Below are 25,675 nucleotides of genomic sequence, written 5' to 3'. Positions count from 1 at the left end.
CAGCTTGGCTAGAGGCATGGCTAGTTCTGGAGAGCAGGTCATTAGTGCTACAGCTGAGATGTTGAAATCTCATAATCTTTGATGTATTTAATGCTCTCAGCCATTTTCTGATGTTATGTGGAGTGAATCGATGGCTTCTGTGACATCGGGGATGTTGTCCAGTTAGCTGTTTAATTGTGCATCACCATTCATAACCAGAAGTGGCAGGACTGCAGAGCTTTGATCTGGTCTGTTGATGTTTCATCTTTTGAATGCTGTTTTTGCCATTTAGTATTTATGTAGTTCTGTGTTGCAGCTTCAGGAGATTGGGACCTTATTTTTGGGAATGCCTCATTTCTCTCCTGGCATGCCCTTCTGCACACTAGTTTGAAGCAAGGTTGACCCCTTGGCTTGGTACTAATGGTAGAGTAAGGGATTTGCTGGGCTGTAAGCAAACATAGAGATTCCTGCTGTGATCCACAGAATCTGATGGATATTGAATTTTGAGCTGCTCTGACTCTACTACATATATCACAATTGTTAACACAACAGAGGATGTTCTCAAATGTGAAGGTGAGACCTTGTTCCCATGAGGACTGTGTGCTGGTCACTTCTCCTATTGAACAGAAGCAACTGCTAAAGGTAGAGGGCAAGGTTCATTGCTTTCATTGGTTCACACACTACCTGTTAATCTGGCAACTGTGTCCCTCAGAACTTGGCCATTGGTGGACCTTCCAATCCATTCTTGGTGATGGATATTGGTGTTTCCTGCCTCTCACCCCTGAGTACATTCTGTCCCCTAACTGCATTTGGTGCTTCCAGGTATTATTCAACATGAGGGAGCATCAATTCATCAGCTGAGGCAGGATGATAAGTAATAATCAGGAGATTGTCTTCTCCACGTTTGACCTATGGCCATGAAACCTTATGGGATCTGGAGTTGCAGGGCTACTCCCGTCCATATGTATGCCACTGTGTTGCCACCTCTGGTGGATCAGTCTTGTTTGTGGAGTGGTCTAACACAATGTCTGTATGATATGATCAATTCCAGATTTTAACAGATCTTTGCATTTATAAAAGGGCATTTTTTTCCTCTCACTTCCCTTGACATTTTTACCCCAAATTTTAAATCGGTCCTCCCTGTTCCCTGAATCACCTGCTACAGAGAATGACTTCCCTCGGTCTAAAGTATGTCTTGTGCTCTAGACTTAATATTCTTGTAACATTGATATTCTCTGTCCTGATACAATATCAACATCTTCCCTCACATTCCATTAACTGTCCACCTCCCACTTTTAATAGTATTTTGCCTCGAGGAATTCAAGCCCTGTATCATGTTTGGGATTTATAATATCAGCTGACAGTCCATTGTAGCATTGTAGGTCTGTCTGTCTATTCAGATGGATGTCGGCAATTCTTTGATGCTGTTTTGGAAGCAGCAGGGAGTTCTTTCTTCTCAACCCACAATTTTAGAGCTCTCTTCAAGAAATACAACCAGATTAGTCAGACATGAACTACCCTTCACAGATCCGTTCAGGTGAAGCTGATTTTATCCAGCAGCAATCAATCTATGGCCTTTTTGAATGAAAGATAATACATATGTTTGGAAAATTAAGACAATGATGCCATGGGCAAGCAATCTTGACTGCTGCTTGTCAGAAAATTATGGGTCCATTGCCTGTCACTTTTCCCATGCCTGCCTGCCAGCTGAGGCACCTTGCCCCTGGCACAAGCTCTCAAAATTTAGGTCAGTGTTTTCAAAATTAGGAAAGCAATTAAAAGGACTGAATGAAGTGCCGTGCAATAGTCTTGCAAGATGGTAATATATAAAAAGATGTCTCTTCATTTCAGATTCTGGAAGAATTGCCTTTACCAGCACCCAGTTAGTATTTCTGTGTGAAGTGAGCTTCTTTCCCACTATGATTACCTACTCACACCCTGCAGGCCACTATCCCCCCTTTCCCTCAAGTATGTATCAAGCCTTCCCTTAAACATAGATGGGTCATTCTGCAATGAATGACAAGACTTGGGGGGGGGGGGGGGGCAGAGAATTGCAATTTCGTCATTAATATGGTAACAGTGAAATGAATGCACAAGCTAAACTGAGGGAGAAAACAAATTTAATTTGAATGCAACTTGGTAATCAGAGTGAGAATTTGGGTTTCCAGCGGTGACCAGGGACCTGAAGGAAGTAGTCAGTACAAAAGCAAAATATTGTGGACGCTGCAAGTCTGGAATGATGGAAGTACTCAGCAGTGTATGGTGAGAGAGAAAAGCAGAATTCATGTTTCAGGTTGCTATCCTTTCATCAAGGGAATTACATGGGAGTTTTCAGACCTTCTGATTCAACTAAGTTTTTTCATATATGTTCACAGGGTATAAACCAGCATTTATTGCCCATCTTAATTGTTTCAGAACTAAGGAACCAATTAAAACCCAACCACATCTGGATTCTCATGTAGCCCAGACTGGATAAAGTAGCCAGATTTCCTTCCCTCAAGGGCATTAGTGATCCAGATGGGTTTTTATGACAAACCGGTGGTTGCATGGTCACCATTACTGATATTAGCTTTTCATTTCAAATTTATTTGATTAACTCAATTTACATTCCAACTGCTGAGAAGGGATTTGAACTCTCATTTCTGGATCAATGGTAGAGAACTCTAGATACCAGTCCAGTAACAGCTGCTGTGCTACCAGAGACATGAATGGAACTTTGTGTCGTATATGATGTTTTCCCACTGAAATAGAATTTTTTTTATCATTACTTCAACTCTGAACTATTTTTTTCTTACAATGTATTTCTTAATTCCCAAATTGAAGTGACAATTTTCTCTTTGATGTAACTTTCAGTTTAATATTCTTTCCAGTCTTAAAATAAAAAGTGGGCAGTTTTGCAACATAATCCATTATGTTCCTTCAATAAAGTTCAGATTGGGTTTTACAGATATCTTCTCCTTTAGCTGCTTTTACCTTATCAGGAATTAAATCATTCTTACAAGGCAGTCACAGCTGCCTTGATAGTTATGATTGACAAGCTTCCTGTTATCAGATAAATCTTATACAACGCTAATTAAAAAGTGTTGACTCTCATTTAGAATGAAGTAAGATTTTGCAATTAAGTTTTGGATGGAAAGAAGAGCAAAGAATTAATATTCTACATGTGTTGATCAGAGGATCCTCAAAAATATTGAAAGACAATTGTCTTTCCGTATATGAGGAGCTAAGGAAAGAAGATATTTAATGCAACTTATTTCCTTGCGGCATGATTTCATGTTCTTGATGTCACTATTAAGCTGGCAGTCCAACTATGGATAATCACAGCAATGATATCTCCTTTCAGGGTGGTAATTTGCTTTCTGTGTCACATGAGGTCTTTGACACCATGATGTCGAGTCACTTTTCAACCAACAACAATAGTTAGTTTTGATTTTGATGTTGTGCTGTGTAAGGAAACTGTGATCCTCAGATGCTTGGTCCTGGTGGGTCTCTTTTCAATTGACTTTTCCCTCTACCTCCCAGGTATTAATTGGCCTGTAGTTGATCTACAGGACAGCATTGTCTTCAAACTCTGTTTAAAGTTCACTAGTGTCTCCTCTTTTGATTTCCTTGGTTATACCTAAAACTGAAGAGTACAAGAGGTTTCACTATCTGATTTCCTAATCTTAGTTTCCATTTTCAGTTTCTTCTCTGAGGCAGAGCATGGTCTATACTGGTCAAAGCAATTTTGGTATTATTTATTGAACCATAGAATTGTTACAACACCAAAGGAAGTCATTTGTGCCATGGAATCTGTGCTGGCTCTTTACAGAACAATTTACTTGTCCCATTCCCACAAATCTACATATTAAAAAGAAGCACAGATTATATTAATCCAGTTCTCTTTGGAAAGCCACAGTTGAACCTGCATCAATCACAGTTTCAGGCAGTGTGTTTCAGATCGTAGCTATGTTCAGTTTTTTTTTTGCATCATCCCAGATCTTTTGCCAAGTACATTAAATCAATTTTTCCTTGATCCTTAAGCCTGTCACTAATGGACTTGGATTCTGCCTGTTTCCCTTATTTAGACTCTCACCTCCCAACTTTCACTGTAGCAAGAGGAACAACTCTTGCTTTACATGTAGAATATTTATTTTCCGTTCTTAAATGTCCCTGAAATGAGTAGCTTGCTGGGACACTTCAGAGAACAGAAAAGATTCAACCATGTTTCTGTGGTTTGGAGCCACAGGCAGGCCTGATTGGGTAAGGATGACATACTTCCGTACCCGAAGAACATTAGTGAACCGGATCAGTTACTAAGAGAATTGTTTAGTTTCCTGGTCCCCATCAGTGATACCAGCTTTTTTTTCGAGATTTATTCCTGTTACTTTGCCCATAGAAAATCAGCATTAGCAGAAATTTCTCTCAGAGCATCAGTGATGCTGCAGATACAAGGGAGGGGGGTGAGGATTCTAATGGCTTTCGGGTTTCTGCATGTGTCATGCACTCTTCATTTGAGCACACAATGTTGATGCACAAGTAGGGAGTGTGTGACATACAAAATGTTTATGCTAATTTCTTTTTCCTAGTTGGTAGAGCATTAAGTGGCACCTTCACAGATTTGATACAGAAAAGTAAAATGTTTGGAAGTGAATATTTACCTTGAAGTATGCAGCAGACCAGGCTCCATCTGGGTCACAGTGTGGTCTGACCTGCTGAATATTTCCAGCATTTTCTGTTTTTATTTTAGATTTACAGCATCTGCAGTATTTTTATTTTGAATATTTACCTTTTTCTTATTGAGAGCACCAAATGTAAGTGGTTATTTATCTCCCATACTTTTCTCCCCCTTTTCTTTAATGAAAAGGTATTTAAAAAATAAATTAGCTCAGAGTAGTTAAAGAAGTGGCATGAGCAATAGTAAATGCATTGCTGGTCATTTCGCAAAGTTCTTATAGACTCCAAAACAGTTCTGATAGACTGGAGGGCAGCTAATGTAACGCTGCTACTTAAAAATGAGGCAGAGAGAAAACAATGAATTAGACGTTGGGTGTGGGAAAAATTTTAAATCCATTATAAAAGATTTAGCAGCAGAGAACTTGGGAAAACAGTGACAGGATCAGACAGAGATGGCATGAAAGGTAAATCAAATCTGCTTTTAGGACATAACCAACAGAATAATTGAGGGATATAGTGTACTTGGACTTCAGATGGGGTCCCATGTAATAAATTAGCATGCAACTTAAAGTACATTAGATTGGGGGTAAAGTATGATGGACGGGGAACTGGTTGGCAGACTGGAAGCAAAGAATAAGAAGAAACAATCTTTTTCCATGGGGAGGTGATGACAAGTGGAAATCTCTATTAACTCCCAGCTGTTCACAATATATATTAATGATTTCAGATGAGGGAATTAAATGCTATGTATTCACTTTTGCAAAGAATACCAAGCTGGGTGGAAGTGTGAGGCGTGAGCAGTTGCAGAATAACGTGGATAAATGTGAGGTTATCCATTTTGATGGCAAAAACAAGAAAGCTGATTATCATTTGAATAGTGAAAGATTGGGAAAAGGGGAGTTTTTTTTAAATAAAATAAACTTCATTCATAATAAAGGAAACTATATACAATGGTAAAAACTGTTCAAACCTTTACATTCGTGTACAGTTCAATTCTTAGTGTTACCTTATTATATATAAAAAACACAGCACCGATGCCACACGTGTGGCTCCCTGAGGTGATACCCCAATCCCATCTTTACAACATTTGAGCGGCTTCCTCGCCTGACCCCGCCCCTCCCTCTCCGGTGGCAGAAGAACCCTAAACTGTCGTCCTTCCCCACCGAGCCCTCGCGCTGGCTGCACCCAACTTCAGTGCGTCCCTCAGCACGTACTCCTGCAGCCTGGAATGTGCCAGTCGGCAGCTTTCCCCTACAGATATCTTGCAGTGCTGGGAGACCAACAATTTTCGGGCAGACCAAAGGGCGTCTTTCACCGAGTTGATGACCTTCCAGCAGCAGCTGATGTCCGTCTCTGTGTGTGTCCCCGGGAACAGCCCATAGATCAGAGAATCCTCTGTTACGTTGCTGCTTGGGATGAAATGTGACAAGGACCCCTGCAGCTTTCGCCACACCCTCCTTGCAAACCCACAGCCCGCAGAGAGGTGGGCGACCATCTCGTCCCCGGCGCAGTCCTCCTGGGGGCAGCGCGCGCTGGGGGTGATGCCCCAACCATGCAGGATGGATCTTACTGGGAGGGCCCCTCTCACTGCCAGCCAAGCGAGGTCTTGGTGCTTGTTGGTGAGTTCTGGCGATGAGGCATTCTGCCAGATGGTCTGGACAGTCTGCTCAGGGAACCACCCCACGGTGTCAAAGGGGAGTTGCAACAAAACCTGTACACCAGAAAATGAAAGTAAGCATCAATTGCAGCAGGGGGTTAAGAAGGCAAATGGGTTGATCCCCTTCATAGTGAGGGAATTTGAGGACAGGAGCAGAGATTGCTGCAATTAAATGGGCTTGGTGGGATCACACCTTCAGTACTGTGTGTGCAGTTTTCATTTCCTTAGCTGAAGAAGGATGTTCTTGCTATGGGGAGTGCAGCATCCATTCCAGGGATGGTAGGACTGGTATACGAAGAAAGATTTGATTAGGCTTGTATTTGCTGGAAGTTAGAAAAGTGAGAGGGAATGTGATAGAAAGCTACAAAATTCTAAAATGTCTGGACAGACTCAGTGCAGGAGGGATGAGTTCACAGTCCAAGGGTAAGGGGGAAGCAATTTAGGACTTGGATGAGGAGAAATTTCTTCTCCCAGAGAGTGATGAACCTGTGGAATTCTCTACCACTGAAAGCAGTTGAAGCCGAATCATTATCTGACTTTCTTTTAATTGTATTTGTAGGTCTTGGGACTAAAGGAATCAAGGGAAATGGGGGTGAAAGCAAGAACAGAGTAATGAATTTGAACGATCAGTCACGATAGGGGACTAGGCTAGGAAAGCAAAATATCATATTGCTCTATTCTGTTTCCGGGTCTCTGTTAACATCACTAAGACAACCAGGTAACTGGGTGCAGGGCAGGGTGACCGAGTGTGCAGAAGATTATGTCAATTTACTCAGAAAACTCTCTACGTAAAGAGCAGTGTCAATAGAAATGACAGAAAGTATGGCAAATCTCTCCTGATAAAAGCAGGGTCATTTCTCTGTTAAAATGTAGTGGATGATTGCATACAAATCAGAGGCATTAAATACCTGAATGCACTGAAATAAAGTGATCTGTATGGATGGCATGCAAAACACAGATTTTCGCTGTACCTCAGTACATGTGACAATAATTAATCAACAATTTAACTTTACTTACAGCACTGTGGTGACTAAGGGTTTATTAACAGAGACATTAGGCAATCATTTTCACTCTGGCTGGAAATATGTGGTTATGTGTAGCTTTAATAATAAAGCAGTACTTCTGAAAGCACCACAGTAATATCTACTATTAGAGTAAATGGATGGCCAAAGATCTAGATAATATGAGGAAAAAATGAAATTGTCCTTTTTTCAGCTAAAGATATAAAAGAAACATATTAGCTGAACAGTGAGAGATGGTAGAGTTGTGACATGCTGAACAACCTTGGTGTCCCAGTGAATGAGTTGCAAAGGCCGCTACTGTGAGTAATTAGGAAAGCTATACTTGAAATTGCTGCAGAGAAGCATGAGAGGGAACTTGATTGAAACACGTAGGATCCTGAGGGGTCTTGGCAGAATGAATGCGGAAAGGATGCTTCCTTTTGTGGGAGAATCTGGAACTAAGGAGTCGTTGATTTACAAAAAAAAATAACTTTTTTGTCTCCGAGTGCTGACAGTTCGGATCTCTCTTTCTCAAAGAGCAGTGGAAGCAGAGTATTTAAATATTTTTAAAAGTAGTGATAGATAGACAGGCACTCTGGATCAATGAAGTCTAATGTAACTGTGCAACACTGCAAACCAAAAAGCATTCCATGGAGAATGGCTACACTTGATAATTTCCACATGATGTAAATTAAGCTGTAAATTGGTTTATTATTGTCACATGTACCGAGGTACAGTGGAAAAACTTGTCTTGCATACCATTCATACAGATCAATTCATTACAACAATGCATTGAGGAGGTACAAGGCAGAAACAACATCAGAGTGCAGAATAAAGTGTTACAGTACAGAGAAAATGCAGTCCAAGTAGACAGTAGGGTGGAACGTCACAAAGATGTTGATTGTGAGGTCCAGAGTCTGTCTTGTCATACTAGGGAACTATTCAGTAGTCTTATAACAGCGGGATAGAAACTATCCTTGAGCCTGGTGGTATGTGCTTTCAGGCTTTTGTATCTCCTGCCCATTGGGAGGGGGAGAAGAGAGAATGTCTGGGTGGGTGGGATCTTTGATATGCTGGCTGCTTTACCGAGGCAGCGAGAACTGTAGACAGAGTTCTAAGGAGTGAATATCACCAATAGCCTGTCCTGGTCCAACCACATTGACGCCACGGCCAAGAAAGCTTACCAGCTCCTCTGCTTCAATTGCACATCACTTAACATAGGGGAGGCTAATTTCTGTGATGTGCTGAGCTGTGTCCACAACTCTCTGCAATTTCTTGTGAACTTGAATAGAGCAGTTGCTGTACCAAGCCATGATGCATCCAGATAGGATGCTTTCTATGGTGCATTGATAAAAATTGGTGAGGGTCAAAGAGGACATGCCAAATTTCTTTAGCCTCCTGAGGGTGCTGGCCGTGGCGTCAACATGGTTGGACCAGGACAGGCTACTGGTGACGTTCACTCCCAGGAACTTGAAACTCTCAACTCTCTCGACCTCAGCACCGTTGATGTAAACAAAAGCATGGGCACCGCCCCCTTCCTGAAGTCAAAGATAACTTTTGTTTTGCTGACATTGAGGGAAATGTTGTTGTCATGACACCATGTTACTAAGCTCTCTATCTCCTCCCTGTACTCCAACTCATCATTATTTGAGATACGGCCCACTGCGGTGGTATCATCTGCAAACTTGCAGATGCAGTTAGAACAGAATCTGTCCATGCAATTGTGAGTGTATAGGGAATAGAACAGAGCCTTGTGGAGTGCCACTGTTGAGAGTAATCATGACAGATGTTGCTGCCTATCCTTGCTGATTGCGGTCTGTTGGTCAGGAAGTCAAGGATCCATTTGCAAAGGGAGGAGTTGAGTCCCAGGTACAGGGATTTGGAGATGAGTTTGCTTGGGATTATAATATTGAAGGTGGAGCTGTAGTCAATGAACAATAGTCCAACATAGGTGTTAGGTGATGTGCAATTGATTGTGAATTTCTAGAATGATGCAAAAGGACCAAAAATGGTTATTTTCCCATTCCACTCCATCTAATCATTGGTTGTGTAAGTAAAATGATTTATAGGCCAGTATTATATATTCTGTTTTTTTTTAAAACTCAATCTCTACCCTACCATCATTCCCCACCAATCTCACCATTGTGTTTGTCTTGGACTTGTAGTAATATTTTGTTTTTTGTTTTTTTTCAGTATACGGAGGAGCAGGCCAGAAAACTTGGCCTGGTTGGCTGGGTGAAGAATACAGCAGCAGGCACAGTGACAGGGCAGGTGCAGGGAGCAGTTGATAAAGTAAACTTCATGTAAGTAGTACAAAATGAAAATGAGACAGTCCTCGATGCACTTTTGAGATTTGAATTTGGTGGTACAATTCACCATTGGACTTTATTAATTGCCAACAGGAATAGAGGTAGGAGTGAGCCCTCTGGGTCATCAAACCCAGCACAGTGGCTGATCCTCAAGTCGATGTTCCTGTCCGATCTCCTTATTCTTCTGTTACTCTGGTTGTTCAAAAATCTGTCAGTCCTGATTCTGGATTTATTCAATGGTTGAGCATCTCGCAGGAGTAGAGAATTCTAAAGTTTCACAAAAAAAATCATGCAATTTCTTCTCGCATCTATCCTAAATGATGGGTCCCTTATTGTAAGTCATTCTTGTGGTAATAGACTCTCCAGCCTAACGAAATTACTACTTGGCATCTATCAGATCAGTCCTTCTCCTATGCCTCTGTGAGATCAGCTCTCATTCTTCTGAATTCCAATGAACATAAGCCTGTCCTACTCAATCTATCCATGCAGGACAGCCTTCTTATCTTGCCAATCAATCCAGTGAATCTATGATGCAGTAACTCCAAGAAGACCTAAATATTACTGCAAGTAAAATAATTATGAAAAAAGAATTATCAGCAAAACCAGCAGTGGATAACTGAACTTAACTTTCAAAGTGGAATGAGGTGTCTTAGAGAAAGAAGAGTATTTTTAAAGAATTTATCATGGGGTGTGTCAGCATTTGTGGTTGGTGCCAGAGAGTAGCTCAATAATCTTGAGAAGTTCTGGAGAGTGTATATATTTTGCCACAGAAGGGATGATATAAAACAAGCCATTGATTCTGTTGTGGTGTTGTTCAGAGCTAGTGTCTCATGTTGGTAAGGTAGACTGCTCCATTTTTATAAAGAGTGGATCTATTCTCTTGAAGACCACAAACCCAAAAATGTGGTTGAAAATAAAACACAACTTCATTTTGTTTCTGAGGACTTATTACAGTCTGGAAAAATGCATAACTTCATGTTTGACACATTGAGCACATCTGTAGACAGATGTGATACAGGTCATTTGAAGAATCCAGACGGGAGGCAAGATTGAAAGTTGAGATAATGAGGCGCACAAACGCAGTGGATATTGACTGAGACCGACTTGCTTTTGTGCTTGGATGGGTGGCACACACAGAGGAAAATTATTCAGGGGAGAATCACTGACCACTAATGAAGACTGCCCAACTAAAAGTTTGTTTAAATTAATGGACTGGATTGTGGGCTACCTTTATAAGTGTGTAATCTTCCCACCTGATTTCCCCCATGTACGATTATTTATGTTTATTTGTAATGGAAGTAAATCAACCCAACAAATCAGAGCCATGAGTAGTAGTTTGGTGCTTACGGGGGGATTTTGGCAAAAAAAAGCAGTTTTCTAATAGTGTTGATCTTGATTTGAATCTTAAGGCATTTGTAACAGAGGCATTGAGTTTTAAATTATCAATGGCTTGGGTACATGGTTAGTAACATACAGTAAACCATTGATAATCCAGCACCGTCAGGACCTTGCTGGTACCAGACCAGCGAATTTTCCAGACTGTTGGATGTCACTCCTATTAATATATCAACACATTTTTAATTCACTTGTTTAGATGTTAAACAGTGGTTTAATAAATTGTCCAGTGAACCAGGTGAGTTTAAAGTGACTGTGGTTACAGGTTCCTGGTATGGTTTAAAGTGAGTGTGGGAACAGAATCCCAGTGAACCAAATGCCGAACCATTGAGATTTCCAAGCAGTGGGATAATGGATTATTGGAGTTTTACCAAGAAGGTATGGGTTAGAAATGGCCTATTTTAAAGTGAACCCCTCGAGGGAATCAAATCAGTTCAAGTTTTGTTTTAAAAAGAAAATCAGAGTTTAAATCGCCAATTAAGTTAAAGGACAAAATTAGCAAAGCTGTACTTTGGACATTTCCAAAATTTTTTGGACACCAAGATCTTTTTAAAGATTTGTCCCATCTCTTACAATAAATTAGGGCAGATGTATGCTATTTTTATAAAGACTATTTAGTACAAACTTAGAAAATTCATTGGAGAGAGGTGTGTGAATGAGGTCAGGTTATAAATGTACACCATAAGTGGAAAAGAAAGATTTTTCTGAAAGCTGCCACCAGGCTGGATTCATAAGATAGATGCCACACGTTCCCAAATACAATCAAGTTGCAGTCCTTATTATACATAGTGTGACGCACAAATAATCGAGGGCTGTAAAAATACTTTCCATTCAAATTGGTGGCTTGCTGTTATGGAGAAAAGAACCCTCTCAATAAAGGACATTAATGAGTAAGAGTCCCAGAGCTTCCCATTGTGCATGCTACTAATTTAGTAGCCAAATGTACTAAGTTTATAACCTGGAAACCAAATGATGGCAGAATGTGGGATGTTCAGTCTTGGTAGGTGAGAAGGGAAAGGTTTCCAAAGGAGCAATGAGTTGTTGTATAATGAGAGCATTTACTGCCATCCTGGAAGCTTCTTTGCAAAAGTTAAAAAGAGGCAAAGAGGTTTAGGGAGCTTCCATCACTGGAGGCCCAGGCAGATGGAGGCACAACAACTGGAGTGACTTAAATATCTTGGAGAGATGAGGACTGAAGAGTTTACAGAGATCAGTAGGGCTGAGACCTTGGAAGATAAAAAGAATGAAATTTTAAAAAGGAAACATAACTAACAACTACAAAATTGTTAAAAGCTGAATGACACAGTTGCAGGTATATTATCACAGCCAGTTGTTTTTGTAGGTATCATCTCCCTTGGGTGTGAGGCTCATTTTGTGTGACTGATTGAGGCAACCTAGTTTCCCCTCTATCGAATTTGCTTGGTCCGAGGGAATAAGAGTGACGTTCCTTTGTTGCTGTGTGTTGGACTTGTGTTATTTTAAGACCTTGCTCTGGTGTGAGAGCTTGGGTACTTTGGAGCTGGTGTGGTGATTCTGCTTTCAGTTGCATTGTTTGCACAAATTCTTCTGCAGACTCTAGAAGACCAGTTCAAATGAAAGAATGGGAACGAGGGCATACATTGTAGCCTCTTGAGGTTGATCTGTCATTCAATAAAATTATTGCTGATCTGATCTGGGCATCAACTCTATTTTCCTGCTTGATCCCCATAACCCTTCATTCTCCTGTAATCCAAAAAACATCTCCACCATGAAGCTACTCGTTCTCCCCATCTGCTGTATCAGATGCATCCTCAGTGTTCCAATAGACAAGTCAGATTTTCTTTCCACAAGTCCATGCTGACTCTGCTGAATCATATTGTTTTTAAAGTGTCTTAATGTCACATCCCTTATTATGAATTCCAGTATTTTACCACTGTCAACCAACCAGATCAATAATACAGATCCTCCCCAGATTACAAACGCCTGACATATGGACAGCCTGTAGATACGAATGAGTGTGTGGTAGCCCGGTGAGATGGATGGGGATGGATTTGCCTAGGCATTTTCCGCTGGATGTGAACAAGGCATATCCACATGCCTTCTCTCCCCACACCCTGGAACCACACAATCAGGGGCTGGGTTGAGCAGACCTGCTCACTCACTGAGTCAGTGAGGCTGGCTGACAGCCACTCTTTCCCTCGGCTCACTCTCCTGTCACAGGTGTTTCTGTGATCCTCTCCCACACACTGATTTTATTCATTTTCAATTTACGAACAGTTCAGGTTACAAACAATTCTCAGGAATGGAACCTTGCGTAACCCAGGGACTGCCTGTACTTACTCCCATGGCCACATTTGCTACCATCTAATCCGTAAGGCCAGTTCCAGAATCTGTAGCATTGTGTCAGTTAACCAGATAATATCTGCAAACCAGTAAGTTATCCATCACATTCAAATAAAAAGTCAAAATGCAAAATATTAAGAAGTTTCCAGCTGTCACTGCAGTGTTGTCAAATGGTTTTTTAAAAAGACTGAACTATCCTGAACAAAGATAACATTTCTGCCAATTTTGCCACAACTTTGGTGCTCCTGTAAAATTCTCCATGACTTGCAACGGGTCCCGGACATTATCTATATCACCCCACAAAGGCCAGCAGCCTTATCTCAGGTCATGCTGTATGGGAAGGAGCCATATTATTTCATCCACAGGTTGGGTAAAATTAAAGGTGAAGTCAGCCTATGACAAACCTCAGAACTGGATCGTTGCAGATGCTGCAGTTTTGAGCATTAGATGCCAATGTGTGTTCGGATATTGAATGTCAACACCTGTGAAAAGAGAAACGGAATCATTAACCTGAAATGTTAATTTTTTTTGTCTCCACACTTGCTGCCTGACCTGCTGAACATTCCTGTCATTTTCTGTTTTTATTCATCAAAACAATCTAACTGTTTTATACTCAGCATACTATCTATGCCACAAACGTTGGAGCAGTTGGCAAATGCCAACACTGGTTATCTACCATCCCTACCAATTTTGTTTTCCAATTATTCCTTCTGTTTCTTGTTGCAGGATGAATTGGCTGAAGTCTGTGGGAAGCCCAATGTCTCGGATTGACAAAGCTCATTTCTCAAATGAGAGAGATGTCTCCAAACTGGATTTTAATAAATTCTCAACTAGATACTAACCTTGAAGTGCTATGCACAGCTGATGCTTGCCAGGATTGCTAATGTCATTGCTCATGTCATCTAGCTGGATGGAGGGGGTGAATATGACTGATCCAAGACTGGAAGGGAAGGGGAGTATGTTGGTTGCTTTCCATAGAGTTGCAGTCTAATTTTCACATCAATTCTAAACCTTCCCACTTTTGGAGTTTGACAGTAAACTCCATGTTTATATATTAATGACATCATGTTTTCCCTGTTGGGACTCCGATCTGCTGCACTGCTAATTTTTTTTTTGGACAGCTTCCCAGATGTTATGAGGGATGTCATTTGGTGGAGATCTAGCCCTTGCCTCCAGGAAAATCTGGCAACATTTTGCTCTGTTCTTGCATGTTTCCCAAAGTGTTTTTTTTTGCACTGTGGCTCGGTGCAATCTGCAGCCTGGGAGCATGTGATTAAAACTACGTTGTCATATTTGCTTTTTACTTTTGCATGTGGCTTGCTGGCCACTAGGCTCGACAAGATTATTTTGATGGAAGACCTAAAGTGGGTATCTTCTGCCATTAGAACAAACCAGGTTGACTGTCTTACACTGGATTATGCTATTGGATGGGTGTGTCTTGGGGTTTAGTCTACGTCATCACAGTAATGTAAAATATAGAAGCATCTGTATTTGAGCAGTATTGCAATTGGTAACGTGGGGCACATTAAAGGAAAAAGCCCACACCCTTGAATTATTTTGTTCAAAGTGCATAAGTTTGGACTGCATTAAACCAGAACAGTAATCATAATTGTGAGACTTGTCTGGAGTTTATATTTGATGAGTCTGGTTAAAGGGTACAAGAAATGGAAGCTATAGTACCATCTCCCAGTAAAAGAGCAACTTCTCAAGAAAAATGCAGTGAATGGAGATTGCAAATTGCATACATAAAGTCAATCTCAGTCACAACAATGTGGTCATAAGCTTGGCTGACAAGGATATTAGCCATTTCCACTCCTACTGGGTTTGGTATTGTAATTTTATAGTGCCTTATTTCTGTTGCTCTGTTATCTGGTAACAGTGTTGAGTTTCCTGATATGCATTTGATCCTGAAACGTAAAGGCTGTCTCTGTAGCCATGGGTAGACTTCTCAGGATGTTTTGGTGCCTTTGCATCACTCATACACACTTGTTTACTTAAGTGTGCTAGCTGGTTTATGCATGCACAGAGCAAGTGGATTTCCAATTTACACTCCGTGTTGTATGGAGGATGGTGCCACTTCAATGTGTGACCAGAAAAAAAACAGCACATGGCTCCTCTAGATCTTGTGGAATCACCTAAAACCCCAGTATGGAAATTGAGCCCAGCACCTTTCAAAGCCTTAGGCCAAAGTGTCAGCAGGGTAACCAAGCAGAACTTCCTCATTCTGCTTGGGAAGGTTTCTTTCAAGAAAGGAATTTTATAATCTAAATATTTTTTAAAGGGCATGTAGTCTACATTGTGACTACAGTCTACATGTAGTTACATTTGCATCTGTGGAGGGAATCCTAGAATCTGTGGGCAGCTTTCCAGATGGCTGGAGCTGAGATTAGGTGGCAGTCCCCTGTTTTAACATGAAACACAAACTCCTGGCAAGCGTACCCCATGAAGGAAAGAACAACCCAGCTGGTACATTTCCCTGGTAACGCAGAGGTACCTGGAGTGAAGACTAATGAAGAAGAGTAAGCCCTGTGTGAGGCTTGAGACAAATGTGTCAAAATGAGAAGCTGGAGAATGTGCAGATGAAAGTCATGGTGTTATGGTTTTACACAGGATCATGTGGAAGTGCTTTATAACCATTGTTGTAATTTAGAAAATGGGGGTGGGGAGAGACGATTTGTGCACAGCAATCTTCCACAAAAAGCAATGTGATGATGACCAGATCATCTATTTTAATAGCATTGATGAACAATAAATAATTTCGAGGGCAATGGGTACAGTACCCCTGCAAAGTAGCAAATGTGGGATCTTTTGGGTGCATCTGGTAGAACAGACAAGGCTCCATTTCATACTTCATCCACTATGACCCATTTGTTTTGTGTTCCTGAAAAGGAGTCGAAAAGCTTCAGTTAACAAAATCGAAATACAATTTTGGGGTGTTGAGTGAGGAAGTGGATCCGACACAAACTTTTCATCTTTGTCTGAGTTTAAATCAACCTCCCTCCAAACTGACAACGCATAAACTGCTGAATTGAATGTGAGAAGAATAAGTAAGTGTCAAATTGATGTGTCACCTGCATAAAAGTGTTGAATTAATGGGTATAAAGTTGATCATTTCAGGGTGACATTCTTGCCTTCACATCTCAAAGCACTTTGCATGGAAGTATTTTTGAAGTTGTCACTGTGGTAGACAGAAATGCAGCAGCCAATTTGCACACAGTGAACTCCCTTAAACATTAGGGCTGTTCTTAAGGTCAGTTGCAAGACAAACCATGTCAGACGCAAGAGATAATTATTGCTCTTCTCTGAAACAGTCATAAAACTGTGTTTTGATACGTCACCAAAGACACTTGCAAATTTCTATAGATGTATGGTGGCGAACATTCTGACTGGTTGCAGCACAGCCTAGAATGGAGGCTCCAATGTGCAGGATCAAAAGAGGCTGCAGAGGTAGACTCAGCCAGCTCCATCATGGGCATAACCCTCCCTGCCATCGAGGACATCTTCAAGAGGTGGTGCCTCAAGAAGGCAGTGTCCATCATTAAGGACCCTCACCACCCAGGACATGCCCTCTTCACTTTACTACCATCAAGGAGGAGGTACAGGAGCCTGAAGACCCACACTCAACATTTCAAGAAGAAATTCTGCCCCTCTGCCATCAGATTTCTGGATGGTCCATGAGCCCATGAACACTACCTTGTTATTCCTCTTTTGCACTATTTATTTATTTTTGTAACTTATAGTAATTTTTATGTCTTGCACTGTACTGCTGCCACTAAACAACATGTATCAGTGATAAATCTGATTCTGATTAATGGAGACACAAGAGACTGCAGACGCTGGAGTCCTAATGCAGGGTTTCAATCCGAAACGTTGATAATTCCACCTCCCCAACAGATGCTGCTCGACCTGCTGAGTTCCTCCAACAGATTGTATGTTGCTCTTGTCTTTCAGATGAAATACTAAAAACCAAGAAGTCCAGCAGTCTCTCTGTACTGCACTGGGAGTGTCAGTCTAGATTTTGTACTTGCCAAATCCATCACCTACTGACTAGTGCAAGATAGGCTTTCTTCTGAGTCACAGCTGTCAGTGGCAAAGAAAAAAAAATTTTCTTCTAGTCATGTACATATTTTCAATTTCAAAAAACATACTTTTATTCATAAAATACATACAGGAAATACAATACAATCAGTGCATTCCCTGTGCCATCATATTCGTGCATTCTATTTACAATGCATCAATGCCACTCGTATTTCCTCCAAACAACTATACCCATGAAGGGTTGGTCACATGCAGCATTAGGGTAGGCTGCAGCCCCAAGGTGAAACTAAGAAATTTCACTATGAAAGGTACAATGACTTAGTTATAACGGCAACCACATGTAATAGTTGGAACACTACAATGTCTGTTTTTTAAACAGAGAGAAAAAGGTTCAGGGGAGGAGGACACCAGAAGACTTCACCAGTGAAAGTCTATCTTCCTGCAAGGCACAGTGGCTAGAGCTCAGTCTTGTTCAGGTATGTGTGGAGCTCTGGTATTCTCTCCTAAATGGCCATTGTTTATGTTATCTGAGCAGTAATTGAGGTGGAACACTACAATTTTGCACTGCGAGAAAACTATGCATGTATGTGGACACACACACAAAAAATACCAGTTTGAACTCATGAAAGATTGGTGCACAGCATTTATCACTGATCCCTGTTTGCTTCCTGAGCTGAGTGACTTGCTGAGCCACAACAGAAGGTGGTTGAGAATCAACCACACAGCTGAGAGTCCATGTGGTTTCATGCTGGTAGGTTAATTGGAAACCATAAATCCTGACGTAGGCAAGTGGCAACAGAAAAGAGAAAATAAGTTGCAGGAGACAAGGGAAAGGAATGGGACTGATGGTTTTGCTCAACTGGGAGCCAGAATGGATCTGATTAGATTAGTTTGTTGTCATAAACACCAGAGTGCAATGAAACTCTTTGTTTGCATGAAGCTCACAGAGGCTAATTGGCCTCCTTCTGTGCCAAAATATATAAGTATTCAAAATTAATTACCTACATTTGAATTCTCCAACTGTGGGGTGGGATTAATTTTTGTGCCTCCAGGTCACTAATTCAGCTTACTAATAACGATCACTACGCTACTGTATCCTGAATTAAACCTGGTGTCTTCTAGTATGTCTGATTCAGCACCACAGCACGTTATATTTACATCACCTGGGCAATAAAGGCAACGCCAAGTTTCGACTTTAATGTTGGGAGTGCATTATAATGAAGTAAGCAATATGATAATGGTTCCTTTTACATATTCCTTCCCTGACTGTTTGGATTGGTAACTTCTCCTTTGTGTTTTCTCCTTGTCCCTTTCTCCCCAACCTTTCCATTGGAACTAATAGAAAAACAAACTATGTTCACTTGGCATTGCCACCTCTCCCTGACGGTTTGTTGATTATTGATGAACAGCAAAAAGTCTATGGACTAATTACTAAAAAAAAGGATTGAGGCTGTACTCAACTAGTGGATTTGACACCAAAGTATCATCTGCCAACACCTTTTGCTGTCATTCACTCCAGATGGTATGCATGTGAGATACATTAGCAAATGAGAACATTCTTCCATTGAAAAGTTCAGAAAAAAATGTTTTGTAAATAGATATGTTTTAGATGGTCCCAAGAATGGATTTCAGTTTTAGACTGGAGAAGCTGCTTTTTTTTTCTCTTTGGAGTAAAATAGGCTGAGAGGAGATTTGGTAGATCTGTACAAGATCAGGATGGGTTTAAATGGTGTTTTCCCCCTTCTGGGTGTAACACTTTATTCTGCATTCTGTTATTGATTTCCCTTGTACTACCTCAGTGTACTGATGAGGTGAAATGATCTGTATGGATGGCATGCAAAACAAAGTTTTTCACTTTACCTTGGTACAGGTGACAATAATAAACCAATTTACCAAGGATCACAGATTCAAAGGCAAAGGCAGAAGACACAGGAAAAATGTGAGGAAAAACATTTTTGTGTGGAAAGTCACATACACATAGCTTGTGTATGTGAAGTTGCAACTTTTTAGGACCTTGGTGAGATCACAGCTGGAATGTTGTGTACAATGTTGGTCTCCTTATCTAAGTAAGGATGTACTTGCCATAGAGGGAATGCAGTAGGGATTCATTAGCCTAGTTCCAGGGATTGTGGGTTTGTCATATGAGGATTTGACTAGCCCTGTATTCTGTAGAGTTTAGAGGAATAAGGCATCTCATCATTTCACTTAAAATTTCAAAATTCAGTCATGGACTCAGTGGGGTACATGTTTCTCCTGGCTGAGGAGTCAGGAGCCAGCAGTCACTATCAAAGAATAAGGGCTAGGACATTTAGGACTGAGACGAGGAGAAATTTCTTCACTCATTAGTAATTGGTTTATTATTGTCACACGTACCGAGGTAGAATGAAAAACTTTGTTTTGCATGCCATCCATACAGATCATTTCATCACATCAGTACATTGAGGTAGTATAAGGGAAAACAATACAGAATGCAGAATATAGTGTTACAGTTACAGAGAAAGTGCAGTGCAGGCAGACGATAACGTGCAAAGACCATGATGAAGTAGATTGTGAGGTCAGGAGTCCACCTTATCGTATGAGGTCCATTCAATAGTCTTATTACAGCGGGATAGAAGTGGTTAAACTTTGAAATTCTCTATGCCAGGTGCCTGTGGAGGCTCAAGCATTGAGTTCATTCGGTAAAGAGATGGATAAATTTCTGGATATAAAAGGAATCAAGGTGTAGGGTAATTGTGCAGGAAAATGGCATTGGTGGAGAAAGTGATGGAGGCAGGTACTCTCACAACATCTAAGATGCACTTGGACGAATTGCTGAGGAATAATAGGCTATGAACTCAATGCGGGGAAATGTCATTAATATAAATAGGTACTTGATGATCAGCATAGACGTGATGGGCCGAAGGGCCTGTTTCTGGGGACGAAGATGTGCAAGGCCTTGAAGAATGGCAGAGCAGGCCCGAAAGGCCATCTGGTCCTCTCCTGCTCCTGTTTCTTATGTTCTGAAATGGAGTCAACCAGAGCTTTCAAAAGGGTGTTCAATAGAGGAAAAATAACTTGCAGGGCATGGGGACTGATAAGAATGCTCCACAAAGAGCCAGCATAGATTCAATCAGCTGAATGTTCTTCTTTTGTGCCATGCTGATTCCTTGAATGTTTCTGGATAAGTCAGCTTTGCCAGTGGTGACCTGTGCAGCAACTAACCCAGTAAATGTTCATCCTGTCTTAACCCATCCACCCACAAGATCCTTGGGCACCAGCAGCCCCCAAGCCTGTCCCTAGTAGAGCAAAGAACCATCAAGAATTGAAGAAATAGGACCAAGAATTAGCTATTCAGCCCTCTGAGGCCCCTTGGCAGAACTTCCAACAGTGGAGCATTCTCCTTCTTTGATGGAACACAGTGACAACTGAGCACGTTCCTTTTTTCAGCTGCAATAGAAAACTATACACTGTCCAAATTAGCTCATCCCTGAAGTGAACTGGACCAATTTCTTGTGGGCAAGAAATAGAATTACTGAAATTTATGGCACAGAAGGAGGCCATTCAGCCCATCATGATCATGCCAGCTAAGAAAGCTATTCTGTCCAATTTCACTTCCCAACTTCTAGTGTGGAGCCTGTTGGCACGGTGCATCAAGGTACTTTTTAATTATGGTGAAAATTCCTGTCTCTACCAACGATTCAGGCATTAGTTCCAGAGACTTCACTTTTTGTTGGGTGAGAAGATTTTTCAATTTACATTCAATCGTTCTCCCCATTTCCTAAATCTATTGACCACTCCAATTATGAAAAAATAATTCTTTATTCTCCCTATCCAGGCTTCTCAATCTAATGCGCATTGATTAAACCTCCCCGTGGACACCTCTGTTCCAAATAAATCCAGACAACAGCCAAGTCTTTCTGTATAATTTATCACTAGGCCTGGCAATAGCCTCGTAAATGTACTGTGCTATCCTCTCTAGTGTGAGCTGCCTAAGTCATTAATTGCCTCCATTTCTACCCATTGTCAGTTGGAGAACAGTGTGAAGAGTTGGGAATGTAATAGAGGGCAAGGGGCTCCCAGGAAGACAAGTTTCTGCAAAGTTGCAGAGCTTCATTTGATTCCCAGTATTTTTCCTTCCCTGATCCAGAAATCCATTCCATATTTTCATACCTCCTTGTGCTAAAAAGATCCAGTTTGTTGGTATTCCACAATTTGCTTCTGACCAGGTTTAACCTGTGTTCCCTTGCCCTACTTGTGTGGCATACTTTGAAATGGTGTTCAATACTTTTTCTATCATTCATTGCTGAAGAAAGGCTTATGGCCTTCTTTCTAGACTCAAGCTCTGCATTTTGCCTTCCTTCTTAATTCGCACCCATTTTTGAGCTGGAGGATGAAAAAACTATATTGTGCTTGTTGTGACATCAGGAATTTCAGCTCCTCACCACCTTTCTTTCACTGATGTCATATTTGACCCCAAAGTGAAGCTCAAATTTCACATCCATGCTATGATTAAAGGTAATTTGTTTCTACCTCTGTAACCCATTATTTTGCCTCAGTTCTTCTGATTTTAAAACCCTCATCCATACCTTTGTTAACTCTAGACTTGACTGTTCTGTTACATCCTGGCCAGCCTCCCTTGTTCTACGCTCCATTAACTTGAAGTCATCCAAAACTCTACTGCTCTATGTCCTGACTCCTCTCGAGTCCTGGTTACTCATCACCCATTGTGATTTACACCAGCTCCCAGTTAACCAGTTTCAAAACTCTCACCCTTGATTTCAATACTGTCACCCCTCACTACCTTGGTAACCTCATCAATCCTCTCTGCACACTTCCAATCTGGCCTACTATTCGGCCCTGATTTAGAATACAGAACAGTGCAGTGCAGGAACAGGCCCTTCAGCCCACCATGTGTGGCCGACTCTGATGCCAAATGAGTTCGATCCCATCTGCCTGCACCTGATTTATAAATCCTTCTATTCCCTTCACGTTCATGTGCCTGTCTAAATGCCTCTGAACCGCCACTATCATATCTGCTTCCACCACCACCTCACCCGGCAGTGCATTCCAAGCACCTACAACTCTTATGTTTTAAAAAAAAACAACTTGCCTTGCACATCTCCCTTAAACTTTCCCCCTCTCACTTAAAGCTCTGCCCTCTAGTATTTGATATTTTTACCCTGGGAAAAAGATTCTGACTGTCTATTCTATCTATGCCTCTCATAATTTCATAAACTTCCCTCAAGGTCTCCCCTCAGCTTCTGTCACTCTGGAGAAGTCAATCAAAGTCTGTCCAACCTCCCCTTATAGCTGATACTCTCTAATCCAGGCAGCATCCTGGTGAACCTCCTCTGCACCCTCTCCAAAGCCTCCACATCCTTCCTGTAATGGGGTGACCAGAACTGAATACAATATTCCAAATGCAGCCTAACCAAAGTTTTATACAGCTGCAACGTAACTTCCTGATGCTTATTGCCCTGACCAATGAAGGCAAGCGTGCTGTACGCCGCCTTTACCACCCTAAATACTACCTCTGTACCTCAAGAAGGATGACTTCCTTCCACTCCTCCTCTGGGGAGTGGAAGACACCTCTGTGTGAATTCTTTTAATATGGGGTGGCTGTTGTACCTTAACTGCCGCGCAGTCTTGATAGAGTGAGGTCCAATGGCAAGGCATCCTAAAACAATGCAAAGTGAGTGAAGTACTTTTGAAGTGTATGATGTAAGAAATGTGGCAGCTAATTTGCACACTGCAAGGTCTCACAAAAAGTAAAGTCAAAGTTGAGTTGTCACATGCACAAGTACATGTGTGTACAGTTGCAATTGAAAACTTACTTGCAGCAGCATCGCAGGCACATAGCATCAGCTAAGCAGCATTCACACAAAAAGCATAAATCAAACATAAATTGTACACTATTTTTGCAAGAAAGAACACAATTGGAACAAAAAAAAGTCCATTTTAGTGCAAAGTGGTCATAGTGTTGCTAAACTGTAGTGGTTAGGGTTTTGCCGGTTGGTTCAAGAACCGAATGGTTGAAGTGAAGTAGCTGTGCTTGAGTAATGTTGAACAGGAAGGTGATCTGGATGAAGAGGCTCGATAGGTTCAGGAGGGACCGATTGATGTAGGTGACATAGTCAAACATACAGCATGGAAATGGGCCCTTCAGCCCACAAAGTCCACACCAACTATCAAGCATCCATTTACATTAATCCCATATTTTTTAATATATTCCTCCCACATTCAAATTGACTCCTCCCCAGGTTCTACCACTCACCTACATACTAGAGTCAACTTATAGCAGCAGACCAGACCACCCAGGGGGAAACCCACACAGTCACAGAAAGAACATGCAAACTCCACACAGACAGCACCAAAGGTCAGGATCAAACCTGGGTCACTGGACCAATGAGACAGCAGCTCTCCTAACTGCACAACTGTGCCACCCCATGTCAGGTCCTGTGATGTATAAGGTGAGAAGTGGCCAAATAACAGCAGGGACTAGATGGACTGAATGCCCTGTTTCTGTGCTGTGCATACTCTGTGATAAGTGGGTAGTAATGTCTGTCTAGTGTGGCTTTGAAGGCTGCAGCAGGGCTTCAGCAGAGAGCAAACTAAAAGTGTGCCATGCAAGTAGGACAAAGGGGCACAGGTTAAACCTGTTCAGAAGCAAATTGTGGAAGGCCGACTGTATGGATCTTTATAAACCAAAGGTGTATGGAAAATTTGGAGTGGATTTCTGGATCAAGGAGGGAAAATCTTTGGAATCATGTAAAGGAGTCCCTTCCCTTCTATAACATTCCCAACCCCACGCACCAATCTCCAACTGATAAACAGATAGAAATGGAAGTGGTAAATTCTTTGGCAACTTGCTCGAGGGAGATTAGCAGAAGACATTTACGAGGCTAGTGCCCAGGCCTGGAGATTTTTAATTATGCATAACTATTGACTTGGCTCTGGTCTGGATTTATTTGGAACAGAGATGGCTGAGTAGAGATCTAATTAATAGGTGTAAGATTATGAGAGGCCTGGATAGGGTGAATGACCTGTTTCCTTTATTAGGTTAATAGATTTAGGTTATAGGTGGAAACAAAATAATGAATTTATATATTGGATTGAGGAAGACTGCAGTTAGAGGACTCTGATAACTAAAATCATTGTCAGCTAGTTCAAGTGTGGGGAATAGCCAAGATGTGCAATAGTATCCTCACTGGTTGTGTGATGTTTTTAGACTCCGGCACATCTGTAAGGAATGCAGTGGTACTCCTAATAAACTAAATTCTGTGACACTTTAACAATTGGAATTGGTTTGTTATTGTCACTTGTACCGAGGTACAATTCTTTGGCAACTTGCTCGAGAGAGAGTGGCAGAGGACATTGGCAGAGGTACAGTGAATAACTTGTCTTGCATACAATTCGTACAGATCAATTCATTACACAGTGCATTGAGGTAGCACAAGGTAAAACAATACAGAATGCAGAATATGGAACACTTCACAAATTTGCATGTCATCCTTGTGCAGGGGCCATGCTTGTCTTCTCTGTATTGTTCCAACTTTAGTATGTGTGCTGCTGAAGCAAGCACAAGAGAATCTTGTTCTTAGAGGGTTGCAGAAATATGGCCAACTCCAGATTCAGGCTGTTTTAAGTAAACAGTGGGGTCCATCCTCACTGCAGAGTCCCAGGGAGTTGCTGCTGATTTGCAGCTCTGCAGATAGTGGAAATTGTTTGTCATGACAGGAGAGGCCATCTGGCCTTTGTTACTGCAGTGACACAGCTGTTCCCCAGACTCTTACAAACTGGTCCTATTAAGCACAACTGACCAGAACAAGACCAGGCAATTTGAAAAGCCCAGCAAAAGTGCGAGGAGGCTGATCTTTAAGATGTTGGTGGCTAATTTTTCTATAATATTGAAATTTATGGCACAGAAGGTGGCCTTTCACCCCATCATGTCCATTCTCCTACTTTGTGGCTTCCTTATTTAAGTACAATTCATTTATATACTCCAGAAAAGTAAGGAACCTATTACTGAACTCTGGGGGACCCCACTGCACACATCCCTTTGGACACTAAAAGTTCTGTAAACAATTTCCAAAAATCAAACAAACTGCAGATGCTAGAAGTCTGAAAGAAAAATAGAAAATGCTGGAAGCACTCAGCATGTCAGGCAGTATCTGTGGAAAGAGATACAGGGTTAACATTTCAGGTCAAAGACTCTTCATTAGAACAGTTCTTTGATCTAAAATATGTGTTTCTCTTTCCACAGATGATGCCTGACCTGCTGAATGTTTCCAGCATTTTTTGATTTTGTATCAACGGTTACCCTTTGCATTCTGCAAAAT

General features: G+C 41.3%; 1 protein-coding gene and 1 non-coding gene across 11 annotated transcripts in view; one reads left to right on the top strand and one right to left on the bottom strand.

The window, feature by feature from the left end:
* Window positions 1-14,922, top strand: part of LOC127586995 (acylphosphatase-2-like) — a 79,704-nt gene extending 64,782 nt beyond the window's left edge. For all 10 annotated transcript variants that reach the window (XM_052045071.1, XM_052045076.1, XM_052045074.1 and 7 more), the window contains 2 exons: window positions 9,487-9,596; window positions 14,046-14,922. In XM_052045071.1, the coding sequence (XP_051901031.1) occupies window positions 9,487-9,596; window positions 14,046-14,160 (225 nt within the window). In that variant the 3' untranslated portion in view covers window positions 14,161-14,922. The remainder of the gene's footprint in view (window positions 1-9,486; window positions 9,597-14,045) is intronic.
* A 9,889-nt stretch (window positions 14,923-24,811) lies between these two features.
* LOC127587112 (U6 spliceosomal RNA) lies at window positions 24,812-24,918 on the bottom strand. Its single transcript, XR_007958743.1, has one exon. It is a non-coding gene; the product is annotated as a U6 spliceosomal RNA (small nuclear RNA).
* Window positions 24,919-25,675: the final 757 nt, after the last annotated feature.

The sequence above is a fragment of the Pristis pectinata genome, chromosome 38, assembly GCF_009764475.1.
Source record: "Pristis pectinata isolate sPriPec2 chromosome 38, sPriPec2.1.pri, whole genome shotgun sequence".
In the NCBI taxonomy this organism is placed as follows: domain Eukaryota; kingdom Metazoa; phylum Chordata; class Chondrichthyes; order Rhinopristiformes; family Pristidae; genus Pristis; species Pristis pectinata.
This window is presented reverse-complemented; position numbering and strand designations above follow the sequence as displayed.